At 55.1% G+C, this 23,001-nt stretch overlaps 2 protein-coding genes across 8 annotated transcripts in view; one reads left to right on the top strand and one right to left on the bottom strand.

Annotated features, from left to right (window-relative positions):
• Positions 1–23,001, top strand: part of Podn (podocan) — a 34,360-nt gene that overhangs the window by 6,146 nt on the left and 5,213 nt on the right. For 2 of the 6 annotated variants that reach the window (XM_048815360.1, XM_015484982.2), the window contains exons 2-11: positions 1,458–1,774; positions 2,647–2,740; positions 4,037–4,101; positions 5,324–5,433; positions 6,008–6,164; positions 6,516–6,631; positions 7,173–7,830; positions 11,113–11,261; positions 12,327–12,546; positions 14,742–15,673. In XM_048815360.1, the coding sequence (XP_048671317.1) occupies positions 1,463–1,774; positions 2,647–2,740; positions 4,037–4,101; positions 5,324–5,433; positions 6,008–6,164; positions 6,516–6,631; positions 7,173–7,830; positions 11,113–11,261; positions 12,327–12,519 (1,854 nt within the window). In that variant the 5' untranslated portion in view covers positions 1,458–1,462 and the 3' untranslated portion in view covers positions 12,520–12,546; positions 14,742–15,673. Of the gene's footprint in view, positions 1–1,457; positions 1,775–2,646; positions 2,741–4,036; positions 4,102–5,323; positions 5,434–6,007; positions 6,165–6,515; positions 6,632–7,172; positions 7,831–11,077; positions 11,262–12,326; positions 12,547–14,727; positions 15,674–23,001 lie in introns of those variants that run through there. The other 4 variants (XM_048815362.1, XM_048815361.1, XM_048815363.1 and 1 more) reach the window with 4 other exon arrangements.
• Positions 17,155–23,001, bottom strand: part of Slc1a7 (solute carrier family 1 member 7) — a 43,825-nt gene continuing 37,978 nt past the window's right edge. For both annotated transcript variants that reach the window (XM_015484981.2, XM_048815365.1), the window contains 6 exons: positions 22,506–22,605; positions 21,616–21,849; positions 19,991–20,185; positions 19,281–19,415; positions 18,699–18,801; positions 17,155–18,207 (listed from right to left, as the gene is read on the bottom strand). In XM_015484981.2, the coding sequence (XP_015340467.1) occupies positions 17,989–18,207; positions 18,699–18,801; positions 19,281–19,415; positions 19,991–20,185; positions 21,616–21,849; positions 22,506–22,605 (986 nt within the window). In that variant the 3' untranslated portion in view covers positions 17,155–17,988. The remainder of the gene's footprint in view (positions 18,208–18,698; positions 18,802–19,280; positions 19,416–19,990; positions 20,186–21,615; positions 21,850–22,505; positions 22,606–23,001) is intronic.

The raw sequence follows: 23,001 nt of genomic DNA, 5'->3' as shown, positions 1-23,001 counted from the left end.
GACTGGGGTGGGAGCATAAAGGGGTCCTGAGGAAGATGAGGCCGAGGAGGTATGAGGAAAGAGGGGCAGCCAGGCCTCCTTGACTCACCCACTGGTCCATGTGACCTAAGCAGACTTGGGACCCAGCCCTTGGCTTGGATGTGCTGAGGTCTAGACACTTGTTCCTGCAACCCCTGCACGTTTATTGGGGCAAGTCGCTGCCACTCAGTACATAGCAATGGCAGCTCTTCATCACCTGACAAGTGCAGGGCTCTGTGTCTATTATTTTACTAACTCCTCATAGAAGCCTGTGTTTAGACATATCATCTGCACGGTACAGATAAGGAAGTGGTGGCTCAGTGAGGTCCAAGCCCCTAAATGGTGCAGATGGGACTCAAACTGGGGTCTGTGTTCCCTGACTATCACCTGACACAGCTTACCACATCCCAGGGGCATTGACATTTCTGAGTTCCTGTCCCAGTGACTCAGAAACCCAGATCTAACTCAAGCCCAGGTCTTGACACTGCTGGGACAGTGGCACTCCAGCTTCTTCCTTAGTCTGCACCCTCTCCTTGCTGCAACAGGGGACCATGCTGGGGAGGGACCTCCTGAGTATGGCAACGACTATGTGAGCCCATTAGGCTCTGGTGAGGGCAGCCAAGTGTGTGAACACCAGGAATGGGATGGGGTCACAGGGCAGCAGCAGCAGCTCCCCTCACTGAGGCCTCCTCTGTGCTAGGCTTTATGCTTGGCCTACAACAGACACTGGGAATTGCTCATAGCCCCATGAGTGATGACACAACCCAAGTCAACCAAGCCCTGGACCATCTTGGAATCTCCCCCTCATCATAGCATTTAGAGCTGGTTCTTGGAAAAGAAGTTACTGATTGGACAAGAGAGGGGAAGGGCATTCTGGGTAGAAGGAACAGCAATGTACAAAGGTTGGAGGGAGGATCCACCTCAGAGTTCTGTGTAACTGGGATGGTTGTGGGAGAGGCAGGGTCAAGTCCCAAAGATCCTGAATGGCTAGCTGAACCTCTGGGATGCAACTGCTGATGCTGGACCACCATGACTTGCGGCTGCTGGAGGAGGGACAGTGGCTCCCTACACCACTGGTGCCAGGGCAGCAAGGGCTTAGCAAAGTTCAGATCCTGCTTCATCTTCTTTTCTGTGAGATGGGGAGACCCAACCTGCTGAGTTATAGAAGCTTTTGCAGAACTGCCTGAGGACAGGGTCTCATCTCATCTCATCTCTTCACCTCACCCCACCCCTCCAGAGGGCAGCCCTGATGGAGGTTGGGTGGGGAGGGAAGGGTGGCAGGACAGCAGGGTACCGAGGACGGGAACCAGAGTGGGTCTTGCCTTGTGCCACAGCAGGCCCTGTCATGTCTTTTGAGGGCCCAAGCCTTGTGCCCAGTGCATCTAACAGGCCAAGTCAGCCCTGACACCAAGGAAAGCCTGACTCAGCACCTCCCCCAGGTACCATGGCCCAGAGCAGGGCACTGCTGCTCCTGCTGCTGTTGCCACCACAGCTACACCTGGGACCTGTGCTCGCAGTGAGGGCCCCGATGTTTGGCCGAAGCAGCACCCACAGTCTGAGCCCTGAGGAGAATGAATTTGTGGAGGAGGAGCCTGTGCTGGTCCTAAGCCCCGAGGAGCCAGGGCCTGGCCCAGCTACTGTCGACTGTCCTCGAGACTGTGCCTGCTCCCAGGAGGGTGTTGTGGATTGTGGTGGCATCGACCTGCGTGAGTTCCCCGGGGACCTGCCTGAGCACACCAACCATCTGTCCCTGCAGGTGAGGCTGATGTGCCAGTGATCATGAGGGATGCTGCCTATCTCTAGATTCAGGGTACAAGGCAGATTAGATTTGTAGAGTCCTGGCAGCTGTGGGTCCTGGGCCAGGGTAGCCAGTAATAAGAAGGGACAAGTAGAGGACAACTCTTACATAGGTTCGCTTATTCATTCGCATATAGACTATCTCTTGGGTTCCTGCTCTACACCTCCGGTCAGGCGTGGGATGGTGGGCACAGAGGACTTGGACATGCCCTGCCCTTTAGGAGCTCACAGTCCATGGGCAAGGTAGAGACCGAAACAGAGAAACTGCACAAAAAGGACTCCCACTGTGGTGCACACAGCAAGCTCCTAATCCAGCCCCAGTTCAACCTAGGAAGGCTAGGGAAGGTGGTAAATGACCCAGGTTTTATAATGTTCCAAGAGGAAAGGGGTCCATGGGGCTTAGAAAGGGAAGCATAGTGGTTTCTGCTTGGGGAACAGCTATGGATGCCTGTCACCAAGTAGAAATACCCAGGGGGTGGGTCCAGAGGGCAGATAGCCCACTAAGCATGAACAACTGTCTGTAGATGTCTACATGTGGGTTCCTTCCCGTCACCCCCGTACTTGGGATTGGAGTCTCAGTGCATGCTAGGCACGTGCTCTACCACTGAGCTACATCCCTACCCATACCTGTGGGTCCTTTGAAAGGCTCACACATCTCTGTGGTCACTGCTGTGCCCCCAGTGCCCATATGAGCCAGCACCCAGGTTCTGTTTGCCAAGACAGATGCCCAAGAGAGGAACTGGCTCCCAGGGACTAAGGATAGGTACAGGAGTCCCATGCAGCACCCCTCCAGACTGATGCTGCTTCCTCACTGCCCCCTTCCACTTCTAGAACAATCAGCTGGAGAAGATCTATCCTGAGGAGCTTTCTCGGCTCCAGCGGCTGGAGACTCTGAACCTCCAGAACAATCGCCTGACTTCCAGAGGTGAGGGGTCACCAGAGCCATGGGACACCAGGTGGGGACTCAGGGGCCTGAGCATTGCTGAGTATCCATGGGGAAAGCTTGGCCCTGCAGATCCTGGGGTGTGGAGGAGTCAGGCTGGGCTGGGTTGGTAGTGGGGCTGCGTGAGGATGGGCTCTTCATGTTCCAGGGGCTCCGTGATGTTGCCTGAAAGCCAGCCTTAGGTCTTTCTGACATGAGTTGGGGTGGGGCTTTGGAGCAGCCAAACTTCCCAGGACCTTATCATAGACTCTTCCATTCACAGGGGCCTTTAGAATCTAAGTCAAAAACAAAACAAAGAGCTATAACTCAAGCTTTATTTTTTTTCTGATGACAAAAATGGTATGTGATTAGGATAGAAAACTTAGAAAATAAAAGTGGAAAGAAAAATCACGTACAGTTCTGCCACTTTGAATTAATCACTATCAACATTTTGGTATATTTCTTTCCAATTTTAAAACAGCCTTATTGAGGTGTGATTTATATTCCATAAGATGAACCCAACTTAACGGTACAATTTGACGAGTTCTAGTAAGTTTATGCAGATGTCCAACCATCTCACAATCCAGTCATTTTTTTCCCTAGTGTTTTTCAATTCATCGCTGAATTCCTACTTCAGATGTGATAATCGGCCTCTCTGAGCAGTTCGCCTGGCGGTGTTCCCCATGTTGCTGCAGCTCTTGCTGGCCGGCCTTTTACACCAGCAGGGTATCCGTGGAGGGACACGCCACGGTTTATGTAACTGTTCCCTCTCATTAAAAACTTGGGCAATTCCCAGCATCTGGGGGTCCTGGAGCTTGGAACTGAGTGTCGGAGTCTGGCCTTAGGGCTGGAGAGGGGCCAGCCTGGCTGGGCTCCCAGCAACACAACATCTGTCAGAGGGGCAGGGGCAAGCCAGGTGGCTGGAAGACCCAGAAGTGGTAGCCCTGCCCTACACGGAGCTGTCCCAGCTTGTCCCCCCACCTGTGGAGGGGTCTGGGTGTTAAGAGAGGCTCTGACACCTGTGGCCATCCCAAGGGGAACATTCCTTCCTGGCTGAAAGGGTCAAGCTACTTCATCCTTCAGTCCCTCAGCAGGCACTTAACTGCTTGCTCCTATGCTTGGGCCAGAGAGCAAGGAGAAAGAAAATGGGGCTGGGCAGGCCTGTTGGGACTGACCGGGAAGGGATCTGAGTGGCCTATCTCCCTGTTCAGGCAAGTGGTGGGTAGGGCCAGGGTCGGGTGGCTCGCGTGCTTCCCTGCAGCGTCTCCTTCATCCAGGGCTCTGACCTGTCCTTTGAAGGGCTCCCGGAGGAGGCATTTGAGCATCTGACCAACCTCAACTACCTGTACCTGGCCAACAACAAGGTGAGGGCCTCGGAGGGTGGGGTGTACTGCCCTGCCCTCCCGATGCTGTCTTCTGCTAAGTTCCATGAACTTCTACCAGGCCATTTCCTGGCTGGCTGCTGGGTCTAGCTTGCTGTTCACACATGACCCTGGAGGAGGCGAGGGAGACAGACCCCACCTAAGACATCAGAGTGTCAGATAATGAAGATAAGCCCAAGCCTCCAGGAGTATAGAAGAAAGAGACCCACTGCAGGGTGCCTGGAGGGCTTCGTTGTGGAGATGAAATGAGGCAATAAAGGGTAGTCAGATTCCAGTTACAGGCCCTGAGGAGGACACTGCAGAAGAAGGGTCAATAGCTGGTGTGGAAGTGTGTACCTGTGGTACCAGCACTCAGGAAGCCGGACACGGGTATCACTTGAGTCCAGGAGTTTGAGACTAGCCTGGGCAACATAGTGAGACCCCCATTTCAAAACAGAAGAAACAAAGGGCCAGCATGAGCCAATCTCAAAATACACAGGGTCTATCCTAGCCTCTTCTCCCTGAACACTCTGGAGGCACTCTTGTCTCCTCTAAGGCTCTAACTTCCATCTGCAATCTGGCCATGTCTGATGGCAATCTCCAGCCCTTTCCACTCCTGAGGTCTGCCTGCCTCCTCAACATCTCCCCTAGGTGTCTAATGGAAGTGGAACTATTGCTTCTTGCCCCCAGCCCCAAAATTAATCCTCTATCTTCCCATCTTGGTGAAGGACATCTCTAACCACCACAGCAGCACTGGTGTGACCACAGATCAGGAGTCTTCTAGAGCCTGGGCATCCCTCACCCACGTCCAACCCTCTGCAGGTCCTCAACCTCTCTCAGGCACCAGTCTACCACCCCTCCCTGGATGCTCCTCTGCCTCATTTGCTTCTCCTCTTTCTCCTCAGGGAAGCCAGAGCAACATTTAAAATCTTGTCCACTTCTACCCCTCCATCTACCTAGGATGAGCCCAGGAGGACATGGGGGGTGGGGCAGATTAGAAATTGCTAGCAGACAGGCAAAGCCTTGACCATCAAGCTAAGTACTGCGGAGCCAGAGATACTTTGGTTCTGCTCTTTTGGGGAAGGGTAGAGGTTTCCACTTTAGAAAGATGGCGTTGGTTGTAGAGAGGAGACTTTTGAAGGGATCCAGATGAATAGCTGGCCATGGGGCCCAGAGCTGGCCTCTGCTCTCTATTGGTCTTTCCGACAGACTCTTCCCTTTTCAGCTGACATTGGCACCTCGATTCCTGCCAAATGCCCTGATCAGCGTGGACTTTGCTGCCAACTATCTCACCAAGATCTATGGGCTCACCTTTGGCCAGAAGCCAAATTTGAGGTCAGAGGGTGATGGTCTTGGACTTGGCAGGGGCAAAGGGAAGGGCTGAGGTAGAGCTGCCTCTCTTATGTGAGGCACAGTCAAGACCCTGAGAGGGATGTGCTATGTAATGGGGCAGCATCAAGGGCCATGCTCAGAGCTGTGGTGGAGGGACACCCAAGGACTGGAGGAGCTCAGGGTCCCAAAGGATGGACCTAGAGGCTGAAGAAGACGTGTCCAGGGGGTGAGAACACTGTGTTCTGGAATAGTGGGGACAGGATGGAGGGCAGCCCCTTCCAGCAGGCAGAATGGCCCTGTACTGGAGCTGCTTTGGGAGGAGCAAATACCTCCAGCACAGGCGTGGTGTGGAGGGGGTCAGGAAATCCTATTTCTTCCTGGTGGGGTGCTGACCCCTCTGGTGCCTGGTCCAGAAGCTGTGTAGGTGAGGTCTGAGCTCTTTAACTGCATCCTTGGGTTAATATGGGAGGAGAGCACTCTGGACCCTGGTCCCAGTCTCAGCAAAGGTTTGAAGCCTCACTGGGAAGTTGGCCTTGGGGCCCCTCAGGTGGGGTGAAGACTATGCCTTGGCCCCCAGGTCTGTGTATCTGCACAACAACAAGCTAGCAGATGCAGGGCTGCCGGACAGCATGTTCAACGGCTCCAGCAATGTTGAGATCCTCATCCTGTCCAGCAACTTCCTGCGCCATGTGCCCAAGCACCTGCCACCTGCCCTGTACAAGCTGCATCTCAAGGTAAGGAGGGAAGAGAACAAAGTGGGGGAAGAACAGACCCACAGCTGGGGCATGAGAGCAGGGACCTGCAGGAGAAGAGCTGGCCCAGTGGGCACAGCACTGCCAACTGAGGCTATGGGGCTGTGGGCACATGATAGAGATCAACAAGTCACTGTAGGAAAGCAGGGAGACACCTGGGCACCTGACCTTTGGTGTGGGTTGTGTGGGGGGCTGTCAGCACACACCCAGATGCTCTGAATCTCCTCTTGGTGGTCCCCTCTCCACAGTCCCCTCTCTACACCTTATCCTGGGGCCCTGTCCCTGTCCCTTGCATCTCCCTCATTCTTCCCTCCCTACTTTCCCACTCTTTAGAACAACAAGCTGGAGAAGATCCCCCCTGGGGCCTTCAGTGAGCTGAGCAACCTGCGAGAGCTGTATCTGCAGAACAACTACCTGACTGATGAGGGCCTGGACAATGAGACCTTCTGGTGGGTCCTCCTCTCACACATCCTCAGCCTCACTGTTGTACCCAGCAAGCTCCTCCCAGAGCCCACCCCCAGCCACGCACTGTCATGCATCCCTTGCCCATCTCCCCTGGACACTTTCCCTGGAGAAGGAAGGATCTGTAAGGTTTGTGCCTCAGTTGACAATGCTGTCCCCAAGAAGAGTTGATGTGTACAGCTAAGGGCTGCCAAGGTGGCAGGGAGTCCAGGGAATGTTGGCGGAGACTGGCTTGTTGGTACCAAATACATACTTGAACATTATTATTGAAAGCAAATGTATTTTCATTTTGGGGGACCCAGGGTAGCCACAAAAGGCTAACATAAGGTTCCACCGTGGCCTTCAAAGCTCTCATATATCAAAAACCTTGCACAGATCCTTCCTACACTGAGCTGCCAACCCCCATGCTTGGGTGAATTAGAGACAGCACCCCACCCCCATCCTGCCCCCCTACACCTCCCTTGGGAATAATGGTGGGATCAAGCAGATGTGGGTTCCTGCCTAGTTCTAATTCCTTCCTTCCCCCAGGAAGCTCTCCAGCCTAGAGTACCTGGATCTGTCCAGCAACAACTTGACGCGGGTCCCTGCAGGACTGCCGCGTAGCTTGGTCCTGTTGCACCTGGAGAAGAACGTCATCCGGAGTGTGGACGCCGACGTGCTGACCCCCATCCGCAGCCTTGAGTACCTGCTGCTGCACAGCAACCAGCTGCAGGCAGACGGTATCCACCCGCTGGCCTTCCAGGGCCTCAAGCGGCTGCACACCGTGCACCTGTATAACAACGCCCTGGAGCGCGTGCCCAGCGGCCTGCCCCGCCGCGTGCGCACCCTCATGATCCTGCACAACCAGATCACGGGCATCGGCCGCGAGGACTTCGCTACCACCTACTTCCTGGAGGAGCTCAACCTCAGCTACAACCGCATCACCAGCCCTCAGATACACCGCGACGCCTTCCGCAAGCTGCGCCTCCTGCGCTCACTTGACCTGTCGGGCAATCGCTTGCACTCGCTGCCACCTGGCCTGCCACGCAATGTGCACGTGCTGAAGGTCAAGCGCAATGAGCTGGCTGCCCTGGCACGTGGGGCGCTGGCAGGCATGGCCCAACTGCGGGAACTCTACCTCACTGGCAACCGACTCCGCAGCCGGGCCCTGGGTCCCCGCGCTTGGGTGGACCTTGCCCATCTGCAGGTGAGGAGGGCTGGGCCATGCCTGTGGGGTGCTATTGGTATGGCTGCCCTGCACCCATTCGTCTGTAGGACATGGTGAGGGCTGGGCCGTGAGGGAGGATCCTCTGGTATAGCCAGACTGAGCTCATTTACTTTCAGGTATCCATTGGGGAGAATAGGGAGGCAGAGGCTGGGCCTTAAGGTAACAGGGAGGTGGCCATGCAGAGGACATGACTAGCGTGCCTGGGTCAGCCCAGCCCACTTTGGGCAGAGTACAGAAGTGTCTGTCCAGGATGGCCAGATCAGGCTCACCACAGGTAGTTAGAGGTTTAAGGGCTGTGGAAGTAGGAGCTCATGCCTGCAGGTGGGAGGCCCACAGGACCACTTGGAGGCAGTTCAGGTAGCTTGGGAAAGTCCAGCTCATCCCACTGCAGGTACAGTGGTGGGTTCTTGGAGAAGGCTGGGCCTTGGGTTGGGAGGGTATTGCCCATGTCATGGGCTCACCTCACCATACTGCAGAGTGCTAGGGGCGGGGAGTCTGCCCAAGGCATTCTGGGGTTGGCCAGTGAGTGTGACTGCTGTGGCCACATGGTCAGAGTCAGTGATGTCTGGGCACATGCACTGAGCTTTTTTGGGTAATAGGTGGAACCTCCCAACTTAACAAGTATAGGCAAAAATGAAACTTTACTGCAGAACCAGGAGGGTGTTGCTGAAATGCTGGGTGGTTCCCCTCTGAACTGGCCACATCCTCCCTACTGCCATACCAGAGCCCCTTCACAACCAGACCTCAACCTGGAGGCTCTGGGCCTCCACATTGCTGTCCCCTCACCTCAAGACATCCTCTGCTCTCTTTCTCAGGGTTCTGCTCAAGTGCTGTCTCCTTGGGAGGCCTTCCTTCGTTTTGTTTTTCTTCATAAGCCTGGTCCCCCGAGCCCTCAGGTCCTCTGCTTGCTCTCCTTGACTGCCCTTCCAGCCCGAATAAGAGCAAGCGTGGGCTTCTGGTCACTTCCTCGGGAGGGATGACTAGATAATTGATCCAACTTTATAGAACTTGCTATCTGGACTAGGGTGTCTGAACAGAGTGCAAGGGAGAGGTTGGGGGAGCCCTGAGGCAGAGCAGGGTGGGGTGTGCCAGGCAGCTGATCTTGCAGGTCAGCTGGGGTCTCACCTCATCCAGACTGCCCTGCTGAGTACCAGACCCCAGCACCTAATCATCTGTGCTGCCCCTCTTGACTGTCCCTCGGGAGCTTATTCTTGAGGACCCAGAGCCCATGTCTTCTCCTCCATGCCCATTCCTCCTGCTGCATTTTCCAACTCACTGAAGGGACAAGATAACATCCATCCAGGGGGACTTAGAAGCTGTCCTTGGCATCCCCTTCTGCCCTACTGACTTCCCTAGCAGCCTAGCAGCACCTGACTCTGCTGTGCTACCGCCGTATCTCTGTCTGTCCACTTCTCTCCAGCCCCACTGCCCACACTCCAGACCAGGCCATTGTACTTTTTGCCTGGGGCCCAGCTCCCCAGCTCATCATTTCAGTACTCCATATGCAATCAAGGGTATCTTTAAAAACATGTCCTTTCATACTCCTGTCCTGATTCCACAGCTCCCCTTGGCCTTTTGGGGGCCCAGGACAGACTCCTGGCCATGGCCTTCAAGGCCTGCTCTGCCCCTGTTCCCAATGCTCATTGGCTCCTCTGCTTGAAGTACCTCTCCATGCTGCCCACCAGTGATAGCTAGTCAGTCATGACTTTCATCTGTTCCACCAGCCTACGTGCAGCCCCTACTGTGTGTCAGACAGAGTTTCAGAACTGGGGACCTGTGGGGGCTAAGACAGATAGAGGGCCACTACTACCTGGAGCACACACCTAGGACTCAAATAGGACATTGCCTCCTCTAGGAGGCCCCTTTCTCCTCTACCACTCATGGCAGGTCAGCTGCCTCCCTGAGCCTGGGGGAGCTCAGCCAGGGATGTCTGGTGGACAGAGGACTTTTCCTCACACTGTGATCTTTCTACAGGCAGCTGCTCCTGCTGCCTCAGAGCCCACCCTGGAGAGCTTTCCCTGGCCTGAGGCTGGGCCATGCCCCCCCTACACTCCCTCAGCACAGCCAAATTCCACTGACTTGTCCTTCTCAGTTTGGGCCCATCTGTACAGCTGGTCTGGCTTCCTGAAGGTGGACACAGTGTCTCAGTGGAGTTCGTGTCCCCTGAATCCATAGGCCCAGGATGTTTGGGATGCATGAGGAAATGGCTGAAGTGGAGACACATGGAGGGCACTGAGACCTGTGGGGACAGCAGAAAGCAGGAGCCCTGGTGTAGGGGTGATCTGTGAAGCTCTTGCTCCCCTGGAATCCTGATGCCAATGAGCCTGGCTGTCTGGATTCATGGCCCCGGTTTTTGACCCTGAGGTTGGCCTCAGGGTAAGGAAGGGAGCTTATTGGTCATGGGGTCCTGCCCTGTGGCTGTACAGTGTCCCTCATAACAACCTGAGGGACATTGAGAGTGGCCACAACAGCACATGCCACAGCCTCCTGCCCACTGCAGGTGTGTTCCTCTTCTGGGCAAACCCATTCCCGCTTCCCTGGCTGTGGGCTCCTGGCACTTGATGACTGAGTCTGACCAGCCTGGTACAATCCTGGCTATTGTACCAGGATCACTGTAGGCCTCACACCCTTGCTCAGGACCCCTGTGCATGTGGCCCTTGAGGTCCACAAATGAACACCCCACTTGTGTGCCCTCTAGGGCCAGTGGAGCAAAATTCAAAGACTGGAGGACCCTTGGCCTCTGCCTGTCCTAGGTCTTTAATCTGATGGGAGAAGTATGTTAAGAATTAAGGACTGTAGGGGCTGGGATTGTGGCTCAGCGGTAGAGCGCTCGCCTAGCACATGTGAGGCCCTGGGTTCGATCCTCAGCACCACATAATAATGAAATAAAGATAATGTGTCTAACTAAACTAAAAAATAATAAATATTTTTTAAAAAGAATTAAGGACTGTGACACCCAAATATCTTGGCTATGACTTCATGTGTGAAGGCAGAGGTGCTGGGTAGGGCCTATATCAATTAGAACAAGGGTTTGGAGTCAGGCACAACAGGTTTCAGCCTCTTACAGGCTGTGTGTCCTTAGATCACCTACCCTCTTTGAACTTCTATTTTCCCAACTGGAAAATGGAGATAATCATAGACCCCCTCTCCTCAACAGGATTATCATTAGATTTAGATAGGCTGGGGTTTGGTGGGAGTTTTGTAAGCTGTTAAGTGCTTTGCACAGGTGGGAGTCCCTGACTCCCATGGTCACCTCTGCAGCTGCTGGACATTGCTGGGAATCAGCTCACGGAGATCCCCGAAGGGCTCCCCAAGTCTCTCGAGTACCTGTACCTGCAGAACAACAAGATTAGCACCGTGCCTGCCAATGCCTTCGACTCCACACCCAACCTCAAGGGGATCTTTCTCAGGTAGTAAGTCCCCAATGCCCTCATACAACCCTTGGCACATGCCCAACTCCAGCCAGACAGTTGAGACCCGGGAGTATCTCATATGAAGAGACCAGTGTTTAGAGCCTGGTTCCACTACTGCCTGGCTGTGGGACCCTGGAGACATCACAGAATCCCATGAGCCTCTGCTGTCTCAACCCTGAAGGGTGAGGACAGTTCTGGCCAGGTCTGATATGCCTCATAAATGGACTTTGGAAACTTTAAAACCAATGCACCATAGTGTTTTTGATGTTAATGTGATGGGAAGGAAACCCAAAAAACATCTTCCTGATTTATAGTTGGAAAAACTAAGGCCCAGACAGCACAGGTGACTGCTTTATCCACAGTCAGCCAGACTGGGCCTGGGCCGTAGAGCCACAATGTGGACATCCAGGTCCTCACTGGGCTCTAGGGATGTGGGACTGGAGTTTGCAGTGATTCCGAGGACCCAGCTCCTGGAGGATATGGCACTTCCATCCAGGGCCAGTGTAGTTCTTCCCAACACCCCCCACACCCCAATCCCAACCCTCAAATCAGATTTGAAACAGAAGAGAGTAGAGCAGAAAGCCAAGAGCTTGGTGACATTAGGTGGAGTGACATATGTTCAGGCTTCTACAGTGAAGCTGAGGTGCAGAGAGTAGGGGGCCCTGAGATCAGAGTCTCAGCCTTCCCATGGCCTGAGAGTGTCTCTGGCTCACTTCAGCAATGGCTTTGCCTGTGTGTCAGCTCAGGCTTTGGGGTTAGTGCAGGAGAGCAGGCAGAGAGCCATTCCCAGGTCTTCCACTCCCAAAGTCGTAGTGAACATGTGTGCAGAGGGAGAATTCTTGCTTTATGGATGACCAGCCCAGTGCCATTCCCTGTCCCCAAGCCATTGTTACCCTGAACAACTGAGACTTCCCACAGTGCACCATGCTTCTCCACCCCAGACCTTTTCAACTAATGTATCATCTCCTGGAAATGATACATCTTTTACCTTCCAAGGTAAATAGTGGGGAGGGACCCCAGAGCTGGGCGCCTACGCTGACCCCCGCGTGGATGACTTCCTAGGTTTAACAAGCTGGCTGTGGGCTCTGTGGTGGAAAGTGCTTTCCGGAGGCTGAAGCACCTACAGGTCTTGGACATCGAAGGCAACTTTGAGTTTGGTGACGTTTCCAAGAACCGTGGCCACTTGGAGAAGGAAGAAGAGGAGGAGGAAGAGGAGGAAGAGGAGGAGGATGAGGAGGAAGAGGACAGGAGATAGGGACAGGATGACACAGCTCTGGCCTAGGTAGGTGGCCTCTCTTCACCTTGCTTTCCTGTTCCTACCCCAGTCTATGCTGTCTCTGTCCATTCTTCATTCTCTGGCCTCTGTTTCATCCCTTCATTTTGCAAACCTACATGCTCATTTTGCAGATAGGGATGCAGCAGGCCCTGGGTTGGGGTATGACATCAAGCCAAGGAGACCAGTCAGTGCCAGGGGATTCTAGTCCAAAGTGATCGGCACTGTGATGGCAGCAGCCCAGGAATAGACTGGACATAGGGCCTGAGGCTTGGGAATGAGGTCTAGGCTGGAGATGGGGATCCAGGCATTTTCAGCTTTGAGACAGGCACTGCAGCTGCAGATGGCTGAGGTCTTGCCTAGGGTGAGCAAGTAGGGGGCGTGCAGAGGAGGCTGAGATGGAGCAGTCAGGAGAGGAGTTGGAAACCACAGACTAGCAGGCACAGGGGTGGGGGTGCTTAGCTGACCATGGGGCATGGAGAAGATGGACAGTTGGATCATCCATGGCTGGGTTTTGCACACTCGTGTAACACAGGTACCTGCACCCATGCACATGCACACAAACACATACCTGTATCTCAGCATACATATACCAATGGACACACCCATGTCTAAGCATGTACACACATTCACAAAGCACACACACAACATGCATGCCATTCATGTGCATACAGAAACACACATATTCCATGACACCTTCATAGGCACAGGCCATGTAGTAATAGCACTCACAAGTGTGCCTGCATGTGAGCACACACATGTACCCTCACACTCAGGCCCTTGCATGTAGACACACATATGCATGCATGATTCATACAGACAGGCTTCTCCAGAAGTGGGGTACCCAGCCGGGTCAGTACTGCCGAGAGGCTGAAGGAGCTACTGGACTTGTCCACATGGAGTCATCTATGACTTTGTAACAAGTGACTACAGGGAAAAATGGGAGTGAAGAAGTGAATCCAGGAGTGTAGATACCCTCAGGACGTCTGGTTTGAAGAGATGCAGGGGCAGTAGTGGGCGCATGTGAGCTCAGGAAGGGCTCATTTCATTTGCTGCTCCTTTAGGGATGAAGCTGGTTTGGCTGCTGGTGGTGGCCATGAGGGGTGTGGTGCTGAGGAGAGTGAGTGTAAAGCACTGTGAGCCACAGGAGGCCAGGCTTTCTCTACCGTGGCTGGAGGCCCAAATGGTTGCAGTCACAGGCAGGCTGATAGTGGTGGCTGGATCTGAAGTCACATCAGCCAATGATTTCAGCCTTTCACCTTCTCCATGCAGTAGGGGGTGCTTAGCTGACCATGGGGCACAGAGAAGAGGGACAGTTGGATCATCCATGGCTGGGTTTTGACCAAGGGTATGGGACCAAGAGGACAGGGAACAAGGAAACAGAGTATATTAACAGGAGGATGACTGAAGTCATGGGTCCTGAGGGCCAGTCTAGGTAGGGAAGGCAGTAGAGACCGGAGGAATCATTATGCATAGACACTGGGGAGGGTGTTAGAGCTTGGGCACAGTGACAGTGGGTGGTTAGAAGGAGAGGCAGGTAGTCAGGGAGATGTCAGAGGTTAGTTAAGAGTTGGGAGTGAGTCATGCGGGGGGTCACAGGGCCAGGGTGTGGACATGGGTGGGAGCTGCTGGGCCACTTAAAGATGTTGACCTGAAGCAGGGTCTGGAGCAGAGAGGAGCCTGCAGGGCTGTTGATGGATGGCTTCAGCCCAGGGGGTAGACAGAAGGAGTGGAGAAAGGGGTGGGTCCCCGTTGATAGAAGCAGGACTGGCAGGGCTGTCTGAATGTGAAGGTGCAGACCCAGAGCCAGTGCCCCAGAGTCCCTGGCCCTACTTTTGGAAACCCTTTGGAAACCCTTCTCCTGAAGCACTGTCTTCATGTGGAGCCAGCAGTCAGCAACAGGGGTGACTGGCCATTCAGTGAGGACTTCATGGCCCTCATAAGGAGGGTTGTGGAATCCTGAAGTAGGGGATTGTCCCCTTTAGAGGACATTGGACATAGTCAGCATTTTAGGACGACCCTGGGAAAAATCTTAGGGAGTGGCCAATGGGACCCAAAGGCTCTCCTGCCCACATTAGCCTGGACACTTCCCTCTGGCTCCAGGCTTCCAGGGTGACTCCCCCTCCTCATTCAGAGGAGCCTGGCCTACCCAGAGACCTCTCAATCAGGGTCATCTAACCTAACCTCTAGTCCATCTCTCCCAGGCTGGTTGTGGCTGGTAGCTCTGTCCTGGGCTGGCCCCTGATCTCTCCTACATGTTCTGCAGGACGATGGACCACCGGACTCCTTTCTGCAGCACATGCCTGTGCCCTGTGAGCCCCCATCTGCCACGGTCACATGGACACAGCCAGCGCTAAACCACGGGGCATCCCTCACACCACAGGCTAAATGCAGTCTCATATCCCTGCCCTTTCCTGCAGTGTGCCTCACAACCAGACACGTGCAGACACCACGTCACACTCCCACACACAGCTCGGCCACACACACAGCCAGCTGCTGCACATCACCCTCCAAACCATCCCACTCTGCCCAGGCCCGCCACTGCTGCCTTGCCTGCTCCCTGAGTCATGCAGATTTGGGGAAGGATCTGGCCCACAAGAGAGCCCACTCCCTCCTGTTGACACACACACACACACACACACACACACACACACGAGCAAATATACATGTCAGTCACTTGCCATCTGCCCCGTCCTCTGTCCTTCAGTCCCCTGGAGAAGACACAGCTCAGCTCCTTGCTCCGTGGTGGGGAACTCACAAAAGCTGGCTTTTGTTCCTATTCCTCCCTTTGGGGACAGGAACCTTTTGGACTTCTGCCCTGGCTCTGCCCCTGCCCCCCAGGTGCTAGAGCAGTCACCCTGCTGAGAGCCCCATCCTGCCTTGCCCTGTCAGGCCGCAGGCACTTTCTGATAGACAAGCCCCACTGAGGGAGCTTTGGGGCAGGAGGGAGGCAAGGCCCGGAGGATCCAGAAAAGGCCCAGCTGTGCCTCTGAGACACTCTTGAATCTTTGGGCCTGCAGGGAAGTTCTGGGTGCTTTGGGTGTTGTTTTTTAAGGAAAAAAAATGATAAAAATCTCAAAGTTGATTTTTCTTGTTATAGAAAATCTAATATAAAAGCATTATCCCTGTCCTTGCAGCTGTGTCTACGTCTGTGTGCTTCCAGCCATGGGCTGGGCTGGCGTCAGTGTAGGGTTGGCAGCCTACATGCAAATCTGCACTTTGGCCAGACCAGAAGGAATCAGGGCAAAGTTCAGGTCTCTGAACTTTCGGGGCTCCCAAAGGAGTCACACAGGCAGAGAGCCAGAGAGATGGGCTTAGAGGTAGGTGAAGAGGCCTGGGGAGGTGTGTGCAGACACAGCTGGGTGGGAATCAGCAGGTAGGCCCACACTGCCTGCTCTGCATTCTCAGGAGCTGAACTTCAAGCAAAGGACCTGTTGGGCTTCGGGCTACTCAGGGCTCACCTGGAGGGTTGCCTTTATACTGAGGGGCTGTTATTGATGGGGTCAGTCCCACAGAGGTGGGAAGGGAATAGGACGCAAGCCTAGGAATGGGAGTAAACCTGACTTGGGGGCCTGGTCTCTGCAGACCTTCCCAGGGAAGAGGTAATAGACATGCCTTCCCATGGGGACAGAGTTAGGCCCACAGTGGGAAGCTGCAGAGAGGTGACATTCAGCTATGAGCAAAGAAAACTTCTGACAGGCAGTGCTACCCACTCGGTGGATTTAGATGCCCAGGAAGTAGTGATCTCCCTGCTTCTAGAGGTGTGTACGTACATTTCTATCAAGCTTGCTAAAGAGCAGACTCCTGCCTTGCGGGTGGGGGTAGACTCCATTACTCAAAGGGTCTTAGAAATGTGACCCAGGGAAGGGGCAAATAACCCTGTCCACATGAAGGTAGGAGTGACCAACAGCTTGACATCTGACTTCTCCTAGGTGGCTAGGGTCTGATAGAGGATGGTGGCCCTAAACCTCTAGCCCCGCAGTGGGAAGAGTTCTAGGGTGGAGGCCCTTCCTCCTCCAGCTGTGACCCTGGGAGAAGAATAGAAGTAGTTCAGGAGTTGGGGTGGAAGCAGGAGCCCTCCCAACTCTCCAGGTGACCTTGGGCAATTTAATCCCCTTTCTGGATCTCAGTGTCTTTGTGAGCATCCCGGTATAAGACCTTCGTAGACCACAGAGCCGTATCTTCTCCCTGTCACACATCTACAACAGGTTATGTGGCCAGGGCCCTTTTGTGTGCCCTGCAGGTCTCCTGGAATCACCCTGTGACAAGAGAATGAGGAACTCTCTAGAAGTGTCCTCAAGCATGTCCCCTCTCTAAGGCAAAGCATTCACCAAAGGGAATAATAGGGACTGATCTCGTTGATCTCATTGCCCTGCCTTCAGTCAGGGTAGAGAGGTCTGTCTGCACTGTAGATCCCTGAACAAGGCCCAGCCACAGACAGGCCTATTGAGGTAGGCCCCCTGGGGAGGCTGATTTGCACCGTTTTCTGCATGTAACAGCTCAGACAGGCCTGTTTTCACTCTGGCCACCAGATAACACAGGCTACCTGCATTCTGATAACCTGTGTTAGGCCAACAAAGAAGTGCTGCTCAGAATGTGTTCTCTAAGCCATAGGACTTGAAAAACCAAATATCTTTATTTAGTTATCACTGAATTTACAAACACAGAAAGGGTATGAACTCTGACTCCACTTTCCCACATAGGCCTTTGTGGAGTTATGACCCAAGGGAGCCACTGGCACCTCGGCCCAAGCACTTCCCTTCCCGAGGCCTGGCCTGGCCCACCCATCCCATGGGAGGCTGGCCTGGATGTGCCCACAAGGCCTTCCAACCCTGCTGAAGACATCTGTCTCCACATCAGATGAGCTTTTTGCGACATGTGGGCAGAGACAGGGCAGGCTGTGGCCCGTGGAAGGCGGTTGGGCCCGCCATTGAGGAGAGCCAATTAACTGAGGCCACATGCTCTAGGGTGGGGTAAGAGGCTGGCCTGGACCTGACACAGCTGGGGCAGAAACCAGGACATTGTTATTTTGTCTTCATATATTGGAAGCGGGCCACCCTCTCCTTCAAGAGGTGGTGGCCAAGCCCCGAAAGACTTAAGTTAGCATCTTGGCGCTAATATTGCTTGTTTTAGATCTTGAGCAAGTGTTTTCAGCTCTCAAAGCCTCAAACCTGTCATCCAGAATGTGGGGACAATAACCCCTGCCTGGTGCTCTTTCAGGGCAGAAGTGGTCACAGCTAGGGCTTGGGCTTTGCAGGCCATTGCTCTCTGACTGGGGTTCCTGTAGGTACCTTCCCTTTTGAAGACCCCATTTTCCACCCATAGAGCCAATTCCAGCCCCTCAGCAAGGGGAAGAATGTGTGAGCATGTTCCCTGTGAGCTGTAAGTTAAGATCCTGCTCCTGGCTCCTGGCCCCAGGGGCCTTGCCTGGTCCCTGCAGCCCCTGCATGCTCAGACATTAGTCTCAAGCTCACTGATCTCAATGGTGCAATGGTCCAGACTGGTGATGGCTGGCTCCTCATCCTGCTCCACCTGTACAGGGACATGGTGGGGGCAGGCAGGACCCAAGGTCAGCTCGGAGGGCTCAGCCACACTCTTCACACAGCCATTCTGCTGGGTTGCCACAATCTCCTGGAGGCTCATGGGCTTGGTCTCGCAGGGTAGCAGTTTCTGGGGGAGGGAAAGAGGCCTGGTATCAGCAGGAGGGTCTGAGGGTGGGTGGAACAGTGCAAACACAGGGCTGAGGACCGTGATGGGGACTTTTCTACAGACATGAGTGGACCAAGCAGGTCACTGGACACCAGTTCCCAAGCTGCCTATAGCACACATGCGTTAAGGAGCCCTGAAGACCCTGCAGCCCCACACAAGCCCACAGGTGTCGGAGTCATTGAGCAGGACAGCCCCATCCTGCCCTGGGGTGTGAGTCTCCCAGGGCAGGGGTTGTTATATTCTATTCCCACTGTCTCTCTTCTGTCTAGATCAGTGTTGGCCCTGGCAGGTGCTCAATAAATAAATGGTAGAGGAATTAGTCACCCTCTGTAACAGACAAGGAGACCAAAGCCCAGAGACAAGGGGAGACTGCTTGAAGGCTGCCCAGCTGGAAGGCCTGTTGCTCTGCCCGTCCCTCCCAGCTTCACCCTGCTAGTGGTCTCTGTTCTCACCTCGGTGCCTGTATCCCGAGCAAAGTCCTTCCGGCAGATGTGGGCCATGATCCCTGCAGCCAATGCATCACCCAGCACGTTAATCATGGTACGGAATCGGTCCCTGGGAAACCAAGGTGGGCGGTGAGTGGTGGGCGTCTTGAGGGGAGCTGGAGAAGGACCATGTTTAATTCATAGGCATAAGGCCACTGCAGCAGTGCCCCAGGCAGTGCCGGGAGGCAGGGCAGAGTGCCCAAGCCCGCTCCTTGTGGGTGTTGAAGTGAGTTGGTGCAGGGTGGCTCCTGGGCACGTGGCTGTGTGCTGCACAGGACCCGGTGCTTAGGTGGGCCCAACTTAGCTTAATGCTCTGCAGTCACTCTCTTGAAGTTCTTGATAATTTTTGAACAAGAGGCCTCCTGTTTTCATTTTTGAACTCTGCCCCCTCCTCCCAAATTATGCAGCCAGCCTGCAGGCGAGTAAGGCACTCCTACTGTGCTGAGCACGGCAGCTCCCTGGCTCTCTGCCCTGGGGAAGGGACTTGGCTCCCTGTCCTGCTGCCTGCTGCCCTTGCCAAGGGGTGGGACTGGGGTTGGGTGAACTCACAGAGCCCAGTCCACAGCGATGATGAGGTTGATGTCGTCGGTGGGCAGTCCCACAGAGGTAAGCACGATGACCATGGTGACAAGCCCAGCCTGGGGGATGCCAGCTGCCCCGATGCTGGCTGCAGTGGCTGTGATACTGTAGGGGGAGTGGCGAGAGGAAGAGGAGGAGCAGTAGTTGGGGATGGGGGGCTCATGTCTGGGCCCTAGCTCCAAGAAGGAGGCCAGAAGGCTGGGCCTCTGAGACAGCCACGTGGGGCCAAGGTTGCTAGGAATGCCACATTAGGTTGTTCTCATGTCCCTGCTCATGGTCCTATGACCCAGGGTCCAATCTGAGGCAAGTGTGGAAACCAGGGTGTGGCCCTGCACAGATTCTGTAGGTTCCAGAACTACCCACAGGTTCTGATCCTCCACCAGCATAGCTCTGCCCAGCTTTGCTGTGGCGTCTGGTCTCTAGGGTGAGGCCTGCCCCACCCAGTGCCTGCCCTTGGCTCCAGCTACACCAGTGCTCAGTCCTGTCCCTGGCCCACCTGCAGTGTCCGCCCCTCCTTCCTGTCTAGGCCCAGGCCCTCTTCCTTGCCACGCTCGGGCACCCTGAGTCCCAGAGACCAGCTCACTCCCAGAGCCAGTGCCGACTTGCTGTGTGGCTTGGTGTGAGTCCTTCACTCTTGCTGACCTCAGAGACCCCTCCAGGGTGTGGGTGTCAGGACGCACCTGATGGTGATGATCTGGCCAAAGTCCAGCTCGTAGTTGTTGACCTGGGCAATGAAGATGGCAGCCACAGCCTCGTAGAGCGCAGTGCCGTCCATGTTGATGGTGGCGCCTACAGGCAGCACAAAGCGGGCAATGCGCCGGTCGATGTGGTTGTTCTCCAGCAGGCACTTGAAGGTGATGGGCAGTGTGGCTGAGCTACGGGCAGAGGGGCCAGAGTCTGCCCACTGCCCTTCTCCAGGGGCAAAGACAGGCAGCTCATGAGAGGGGAGAACAGGTGCCCTGACAGGTGTGTGCAGGCACCCATGTGGGGCCTCCTTGGGACAAGAGGAGGAGCCACCACAACAGGGCACCCACTGCACCAAGGCACCCACCCTCCTCTTCCTTGCTTCCTCCTGGGCCTGCGAGGAGGAGGGCTGGTGCAATGCCACACTGCTGGGCCTAGAGATTCTGAAGTGGCGAACCATACAGGCTCTGCGCCAGACTTTGGGCCCGGAGTCAGCTTCCTGCCAGGGCCCTGGCGAGTGCCTCAACCTGGGTGCCTTGGTTTCCTTCTCCCACCCAATACTCAGAGCTCAGAACTATTGGGAGGATCAAGTCACTTGGGGCTCAGAAGAGTGCTTGGCACTGAGTCTGTAGGAGGTGCTTTGTCCAGGGTTGGGGTTGTGTGTCTGCCAGGGAAAGAGGCCTGTGGGCTTCTTGCAGACTGAGGAGCTGAGGCCTGAGGAAGAGAAGACAGCAAGGGCTCCAGAGAAGAGTGAGGCCTTTGGGACAGGAAGATGGGCTTGGTCCTGTGCCTCCTCCATGGAGGGCATGGACACGTACTGTGGGGAGCATGCCCTTTTTTACAGGGTAAGTGGCTCAGCAGTGGCTGTCACCTTCCAACTCCTTGCCCAGCAGCCTGGGTTGCACAGCTCTCTCCCCCTGGGGTCCCCCACACTTGCCAGCCCCTGAGTGGATTATCTCACTCTCCACACCAGCCCTGGGAGGGAGAGGCTCAAATGATCTCACAGGTGACTGAATGAGACCCAGCCTAGGATCAGGCTCCCGGCATCCCTAGTGCCCTTTCCCTCAACCACCCCACCCTGGGCAAGCTCTTGCCTCTGAGAAGTATGAGGACGCTGAGGCCCAGAGAGGTCAAGGGGCAGCCCACCACCAGCCAGTGTGAGAGGGGACCGTGATTTGAATCCTCCTGCCTAGCCTCACTGCCAAGGTTGAAGCAGGACATCCAGCCAGGACATCCCAGCAACAGTGGACAGGCAGAGCCCCTAGGACAGTGTGGGGCCTGACTCCGGCAGAAGTACCCGGGGACTGGTAAGCCACTGGTGATTTTCTTCAGACTTTACAGCTCTTTCTCCCCTGAGATGTGGAAGCAACCCCCATTTGCATCGAGAGAGTGTTAGAGACCGTGGGCAGGGGAAGGCCACAAGAGTGATTCGGTGGCGCCTCAACCATGAAATCTCTATACTGGGTCTTGATACCGCAGCACCATTGCCATCCCTAGGTTGTGAAGTGGGCCATACTAGCACTTTCTATGATTCTGTAGCTGTAGACAAATGATGGCTGGACAGATGGACGGAGATATATTCCATCCACCCCACCCTGCCCTGCTCATTCCGTGTGGCTACCTGGAGGAGGTGGCTAGTGCGATGAGCAGGGCCTGGAGGACACCACGGATGAAGACGATGGGGTTCTTCTTGGTGATGAGGAAGTAGAGCAGGGGCAGGATGAAGAGGCCGTGGACCACGAGCCCGCACACCACAGTGATGGCGTAGAAACCCAGCTTCTTCCTAACAGCCTTGGGGTCATCCATCTCCAGGATCTTGCCAGCGATGAGGAACACAATGCCAAAGGGGAAGTACCTGGGGGTGGGCAGCCCTGGGCTCAGGCAGGCAGGCCCATCCCGGCCAGGCACCATGTCACTGTGTGACCTGATCTGTGAGCCTGCCAGGCCTCACAGGTGACTGAATGAGACCCAGCCTAGGATCAGGCTCCCGGCATCCCTAGTGCCCTTTCCCTCAACCACCCCACCCTGGGCAAGCTCTTGCCTCTGAGAAGTATCCCTGCCCTCAGGAGGCCCCCATTTCAGCCCCAGCAATGGTACAGCTCCTTGGGGGACGGTGGGCAGGCCTCTGCATTTCCCCTCTCACTATAGGATTCCTAATATCTGAATTCTGAACCAAGGATTGGCAGCTGGTTCTCACTTCCAGTGTGTTCTCTCTCAAAAAGCAGAGCTAAGGAGGCTCCAGGGTGAGGGAAACTAAGTTGAGCAGCAGAGCCAGGCTAGCTCTCCTCCATGCCATGCCAGAAGTAGCACGCCCAGGGCTGGAACCAGGCCTGGTCAGAGCTGGGGGTCCAGGCCTAGTTGATTAGCTCTGGAGGCTGAGCCTCCCGTGTAGCCTCTGCTGTGCTCCTAAGAGACCACAGGATGGGATGGACTGTGGTGACCCTCCATCTGCCCAGGACTGGAGAGGGTTAGGGGGCAGGTTGAAGAGGACCCTCCCTGGAGGAAGCTTACCACACAGCCAAAGCCACGATCTTCATAACAGACTCATTGAGGCACTGGCAAAAGCTGACCAGTGGGGCCCCGCTGTCACCCATGCGGCCCAGCATGATGCCTGTGGGGACACACAGCATATCACAAGTGTGCCAGCCAGGGCACAGGCATGTCAGTGGCGCACGCACGTACACACACACACACACACACACACATGTCCCAGCCCTGGCTGCCTCCCCAGCAGTCTTTGACCAGCCAGCACTGCCCCCAACTCCCATCTCCCTTTGGCCTCCACCACTGGACCTGACAGCCCCACCCCCACCCCCGTCTCACTCCTCTCTAACCTGTCTCCACATGGCAGATGGCATCCCCTCAAGATAAAAATGCTCCTGCCAAACACCCTTGACATCCCTGTCCCCGCACTTAGACCATAACCAAGTTCCCACAACTTCCACTCCATATCTGACCCTGCTGTGCCACACTCCTCCGCCCGCCCTGCTCTTCCCTTCCTCACTGT

Source organism: Marmota marmota, unplaced genomic scaffold (genome assembly GCF_001458135.2).
Source record: "Marmota marmota marmota unplaced genomic scaffold, marMar, whole genome shotgun sequence".
In the NCBI taxonomy this organism is placed as follows: Eukaryota; Metazoa; Chordata; class Mammalia; order Rodentia; family Sciuridae; genus Marmota; species Marmota marmota.
Note: the sequence above shows the minus strand (reverse complement) of the source record. Positions and strands in the feature narration are given on the sequence as shown.